This window comes from Oncorhynchus kisutch, unplaced genomic scaffold, assembly GCF_002021735.2.
Source record: "Oncorhynchus kisutch isolate 150728-3 unplaced genomic scaffold, Okis_V2 Okis09a-Okis19a_hom, whole genome shotgun sequence".
NCBI classification, from domain to species: Eukaryota; Metazoa; Chordata; class Actinopteri; order Salmoniformes; family Salmonidae; genus Oncorhynchus; species Oncorhynchus kisutch.
In genome coordinates this window covers 14,015,162-14,021,575 of record NW_022261985.1, presented here as the reverse complement: position 1 = coordinate 14,021,575, position 6,414 = coordinate 14,015,162, and the positions used below count along the sequence as shown (strand labels likewise).

Below are 6,414 nucleotides of genomic sequence, written 5' to 3'. Positions count from 1 at the left end.
TAGACATGAAGCCTCTACTTCCTGTCACCCTCTAGACATGGAGCCTCTACTTCCTGTATGACACCTCTAAAGAGGTGATGGAATTATAACTAATTATTCCTGGCTCCTCACTTTATAAATAGCCTTGCCTATCAATTGCCAGGCACTCCTATAATACCAAGGGATTTTGCTTAACAAATCCTAGGGATAGATCAACCGTTATATCAACAGTATGATTCGTGTCCAATGTTGCGGAATTATTGGGAAAGGAGTCTCAATTTAAAAATTCTGGAAAGCTCAAATGAACAAAACGATTGGTGATACGCATCTGCACACAGCAATAATTCCGTCCACCGCATTTCATTCCAGTGGGAGAGAAGATCCATGCCTTGGTTTACGCCACGCCCCCTATCGCTCTCCAACCTAAAAGCAAAGACAGTACAGTAGGAAGACGGGTAGAAACTGCTTCTCCAATAGAAATCTCCGATCACGCTTGTAGGCGATGTCATGGCAATGTTGGCAAACTAGGCGCATGCGGAAAAATTACGTCATTGTGCACGCCGTCAAATTAAAGGCACTCCTTCAATATAAAGTCATTTTTTAAGGAAAATTAAAACGTGTCAGTTTGTCACTTTCACGAAGTTGGAGTGACAACACGTTCAACTACTTAAGACATTGGCTCGAATATAGGTGGTGCCTTTAGATTTTGAGAAAGTTAACTAAGGAAGAATTTTTCACGTCTCTCAGCCCTCAACACTGGCTTGTTCCCGGAAGTATCGCGATATTGCGCCTCTGGGTTTAGAAACTCTGTGCTAAAAGCATCTATCACTACCAAACCAGGGAAGAAAAAGAAAAGAGGAGAGAAAGGGAAGCGAACGCGCAAATACATGCATACAATGATAGCAGAAATTGGTGCCGCCGACAATCCCAAGGCCAGCTCCAGCTATCCCCAACCCCAAGCAGCTGTGATCTGCCCGGACTCACCGGTTTCATTCGCCCCGGACTACGGAGTCGGACAGCTGTTCATACGTAGCGCCTCGTCCAGGAGGGACACACAGACGTCCGCGGGGAGCATCAACCCAGACGAGAGCTCCATCAAGCCGCTGGTATCCGGAGTATCCTCCGCTATTACAGACGCCTATATCATGACCTCTGAGGAATTCATGCAGACCGCTCCCTTGTTCGGCCAGAGGTCCAAGAGGAACGTTCTCTACAAGATCCTGTGTTTCCTCATTCTGATATTCCAAGGAGGCATTCTAGATTTCTACCTCATTATCTTCACGGATCTGTACTGGTGTTCGTGGATCGCCACGGATCTGGTAGTGATCTCTGGCTGGGGGATCTTCTTCATGAAGAACGCCAGGAGCAAGAGAGAGCGGGCGTGTGGGTTCCACCAAAAGAACTCTATATTCGGCTGTAACCTCGGCGAGTTTACCTACGCCTACCTGGCCTGGTTAATCTACGTGATCGCCTGCACCCCTAAAATAGTCCTCATTCTAGAGACTTCGATATTAGATCTCATCGCGCTCAAAGTTCCGTTCGGTGTAACCGGATTTAAGATTATCATGTTGCTCTCGGTCCCGTTACTCTACTGTCTCGTCAATTCTATCACCGAGGACCAGAACGGAGCTACGCGCCACCGGTCCCAAAGCTGCTTCATAACCACCTGTCTGGACCTCGCAGACTGCTTTACCCTGGTGGAGTTGTTTCTGAAGAACGAGATACCGACGGTCTATTTAAAATACACGGTCATCTCGGTGTATTTCATCGCACTGGGCGTCCCAGTGGTGTGGTTATACGAGTTGACAGCCTCCGAGATGCGCTGTCGCTGGGTCTGGGCTAGGTTCCTGGTCGGTGTGTTGGTCAACGCCCCACTTCTGGTGGTGCGGTGTTTCCAGGTGTATGTTCACAAGATGCCCGTCTCAGTGTTCATGTTCAAGAATATGTTCTTCCTGGCCTGTAAGTGTCTGGAGCTGATAGAACAGTGTTTCACATTGCGGGGAGTCAGGAGGTTCGGTGAGGGAAGCAACCCGGCGCAGTTCTCTCACTGTGTCTCAGAGAACGAGATGTGTCCCCATGGATATGTCAACACCCTGGCGGTTACCACGCAGTCATAGGCCCGGCTTGGATCTCACCCTGGCCGTCACCACCTAGACCTAAAACGTCCTGGATTTTATTTGATCCCCCTGGAGGGTGGAAGGCACATGAGTGATGCTGAAGGAAGAATTTTGAGGGACAGGGATACGCCCTTAAACGGCACCCTATGCCCTATATAGTGCACTACTTTTGACCAGGGCTCATAGGGTTCTGATCAAAAGGAGTGCACTATATAAGGAATAGGGTGCCAATGAGGATGCACACCCACAGGTGTCAATCAACGACAGCCTTATTGACGATTTTGTCATTTATTCAGATGTGAACATTTGATAACAACAGGTGCTAAAGAATCATTATGCATCAACTACACCTGCTTAAGATCTGGCCATTTGCCAACCTGGCAGACCTGGCCACTGGCCAATCTGGCAGACCTGGCCACTGGCCAACGATTGTAGTTTTGAAATGGGAGTCTTGGATATGGTGTCAATGTCGATGTAAAGTCATGTTTTACATTGGTGAAGTCTTGTCTCTCAATCTGTGAAACTTCCAAATAGCATTTCCTAATCAATGAATAGATGGAAACCTTGTGATAATATAGATACCTAATTAGTCTGTAATTGCGGTATACGTAATGAATATCATGTTTAATCATGTCCTCTCATTTCCTAAACTATTTTGGGGGGAATATTTCTTGTTATCAATATAAATCAATTGATATTTCTTAAAGAATTTGACATCACTATGTGTATTTTACAATGTGTCATGATGATATGAGATGGAGCAGGCAGCTATAGAACAACCTCTTTATTATACTGTTACTCTGTCTGTCCGTGTCTCTGTCTGGCTGTGTCTCTCTCTGTCTGTCTGTCTGTCTGGCTGTCTGTCTGGCTGTGACTCTGTCTGTGTCTGACTGTGTCATGATGATATGAGATGGAGCAGGCAGCTATAGAGCAACCTCTTTATTATACTGTGTCTCTGTCTGTCTGTCTGTCTGTCTGTCTGTCTGTCTGTCTGTCTGTCTGTCTGTCTGTCTGTCTGTCTGTCTGTCTGTCTGTCTGTCTGTCTGTCTGTCTGTCTGTCTGTCTGTCTGTCTGTCTGTCTGTCTATCTGGTCTGTCTGTCTGTCTGTCTGGTCTGTCTGTCTGTCTATATGTCTGTCTATCTGGTCTGTCTGTCTGTCTGTCTGTCTGTCTGTCTCTCTCCCTCTCCTTAAGACAAGACCTACCTCTGCATCCAGTCAATATCGTCTGTCTGTCTGTCTGTCTGTCTGTCTGTCTGTCTGTCTGTCTGTCTGTCTGTCTGTCTGTCTGTCTGTCTGTCTGTCTGTCTGTCTGTCTGTCTGTCTGTCTGTCTGTCTGTCTGTCTGTCAACATGTGTACTGACAGTCTTGACTGATGGAATTTATACAGTGTCAGCCTTGCCAATTTTGTCACCCAGAAATGAACGGAGCTTCAAAAAAGTGAATATAAATGTGATATCGTTTCGATCAAACATGATGAGACAATCTGCTCCAAGGTGCTATGAAGGAATGTGTAGCTGTGGAATCAGATGGGTGTGGCGTTGATATGCGTAATCAGATGGGTGTGGCGTTGATATGCGTAATCAGATGGGTGTGGCGTTGATATGCGTAATCAGATGGGTGTGGCGTTGATATGCGTAATCAGATGGGTGTGGCGTTGATATGCGGAATCAGATGGGTGTGGCGTTGATATGCGGAATCAGATGGGTGTGGCGTTGATATGCGGAATCAGATGGGTGTGGCGTTGATATGCGGAATCAGATGGGTGTGGCGTTGATATGCGGAATCAGATGGGTGTGGCGTTGATATGCGGAATCAGATGGGTGTGGCGTTGATATGCGGAATCAGATGGGTGTGGCGTTGATATGCGGAATCAGATGGGTGTGGCGTTGATATGCGGAATCAGATGGGTGTGGCGTTGATATGCGGAATCAGATGGGTGTGGCGTTGATATGCGGAATCAGATGGGTGTGGCGTTGATATGCGAGGTGTTTGACATCCTATTGCCGGAACTCTGGATTTAAAAAAAAACACACAAAAAAACCACTGCTATTATTACCTAACAGAAGACCCTTATGTGCATGAGAGAAATATAGGTCACTGTGCAACCAATAGAACAGGGTTGAGAGAATGCAGGAATTACAGACAGATCGGAGAATAAATCACGATCGTAAACACTTGTCATCTCAAAATGTAGGTCTCTGTTTCTCCTCATAGATCTTCTCATACAGTGAAAAACACCAAAATGATGTTTGATAAAAAAAGTGCCCAAATACATATTGGTAATGACCGCAGTCTGCAGAGAAGACACTATTGTACAGTTATGTAACATCAGCCGCCATCTTGTATTTACTGTGTTACAAAAAGTAGTATCTTTAGTTTCCAGTGCCTCGCCCTCTGGTCATTAAAATAGATCTTGGATGTGATATAATTCATTCAACCTAAAGGTGATCTGTGACATTTCCTGTTCCTGTTTGTCCTTCACTTTCTTTTCTTCCTGATGGGGGGGAAAAAAGGGTGAGCTGAATATAGCCTGAGTTCCAGTCTGTAATGTGCCATCATGCCAGCTCCTTGTTACTCAGCCGGGCCAAACTGTTTGTGTTGTATGGAGTTGGCTAGAACACCAACTGATCTGAGACCAGGCTATGATGAAGATGCAGGTAGGTGATGAATAGGAATGAAAAAAACACTTAAGAAAAAAAAAGTGCCTTTTTGAGTGCAGTGTGAAGTGAACAGGATTGTTGATGGGTTCCTTCGTGAAGTGTTGTGGAATAAAAGGAAATTATATTTTATCAGATAAAGTCAAATTAGGATATTTATATTGAGGGATTGAACTGAGGTGTCCTTCTACCTAGCCTTATGTTGGCTGATGGGACTGAGGTGTCCTTCTACCTAGCCTTATGTTGGCTGATGGGACTGAGGTGTCCTTCTACCTAGCCTTATGTTGGCTGATGGACCTGAGGTGTCCTTCTACCTAGCCTTATGTTGGCTGATGGGACTGAGGTGTCCTTCTACCTAGCCTTATGTTGGCTGATGGGACTGAGGTGTCCTTCTACCTAGCCTTATGTTGGCTGATGGGACTGAGGTGTCCTTCTACCTAGCCTTATGTTGGCTGATGGACCTGAGGTGTCCTTCTACCTAGCCTTGTGTTGGCTGATGGGACTGAGGTGTCCTTCTACCTAGCCTTATGTTGGCTGATGGGACTGAGGTGTCCTTCTACCTAGCCTTATGTTGGCTGATGGGACTGAGGTGTCCTTCTACCTAGCCTTATGTTGGCTGATGGGACTGAGGTGTCCTTCTACCTAGCCTTATGTTGGCTGATGGGACTGAGGTGTCCTTCTACCTAGCCTTATGTTGGCTGATGGGACTGAGGTGTCCTTCTACCTAGCCTTATGTTGGCTGATGGGACTGAGGTGTCCTTCTACCTAGCCGTATGTTGGCTGATGGGACTGAGGTGTCCTTCTACCTAGCCTTATGTTGGCTGATGGGACTGAGGTGTCCTTCTACCTAGCCTTATGTTGGCTGATGGGACTGAGGTGTCCTTCTACATAGCCTTATGTTGGCTGATGGGACTGAGGTGTCCTTCTACCTAGCCTTATGTTGGCTGATGGGACTGAGGTGTCCTTCTACCTAGCCTTATGTTGGCTGATGGGACTGAGGTTGTCCTTCTACCTAGCCTTATGTTGGCTGATGGGACTGAGGTGTCCTTCTACCTAGCCTTATGTTGGCTGATGGAACTGAGGTGTCCTTCTACCTAGCCTTATGTTGGCTGATGGGACTGAGGTGTCCTTCTACCTAGCCTTATGTTGGCTGATGGGACTGAGGAGTCCTTCTACCTAGCCTTATGTTGGCTGATGGGACTGAGGTGTCCTTCTACCTAGCCTTATGTTGGCTGATGGGACTGAGGTGTCCTTCTACCTAGCCTTATGTTGGCTGATGGGACTGAGGTGTCCTTCTACCTAGCCTTATGTTGGCTGATGGACCTGAGGTGTCCTTCTACCTAGCCTTATGTTGGCTGATGGGACTGAGGTGTCCTTCTACCTAGCCTTATGTTGGCTGATGGGACTGAGGTGTCCTTCTACCTAGCCTTATGTTGGCTGATGGACCTGAGGTGTCCTTCTACCTAGCCTTATGTTGGCTGATGGGACTGAGGTGTCCTTCTACCTAGCCTTATGTTGGCTGATGGGACTGAGGTGTCCTTCTACCTAGCCTTATGTTGGCTGATGGGACTGAGGTGTCCTTCTACCTAGCCTTATGTTGGCTGATGGACCTGAGGTGTCCTTCTACCTAGCCTTGTGTTGGCTGATGGGACTGAGGTGT

The 6,414-nt window shown here is 46.8% G+C and overlaps 1 protein-coding gene across 1 annotated transcript; it reads left to right on the top strand.

Annotated features, from left to right (window-relative positions):
* The first annotated feature begins 429 nt into the window (after nucleotides 1-429).
* Nucleotides 430-4,792, top strand: LOC116360510 (transmembrane protein 121B-like). The gene has a single exon (XM_031815186.1). The coding sequence runs from the start codon at nucleotides 867-869 to the stop codon at nucleotides 2,094-2,096; it is 1,230 nt and encodes a 409-aa protein (XP_031671046.1). The 5' UTR covers nucleotides 430-866; the 3' UTR covers nucleotides 2,097-4,792.
* Nucleotides 4,793-6,414: the final 1,622 nt, after the last annotated feature.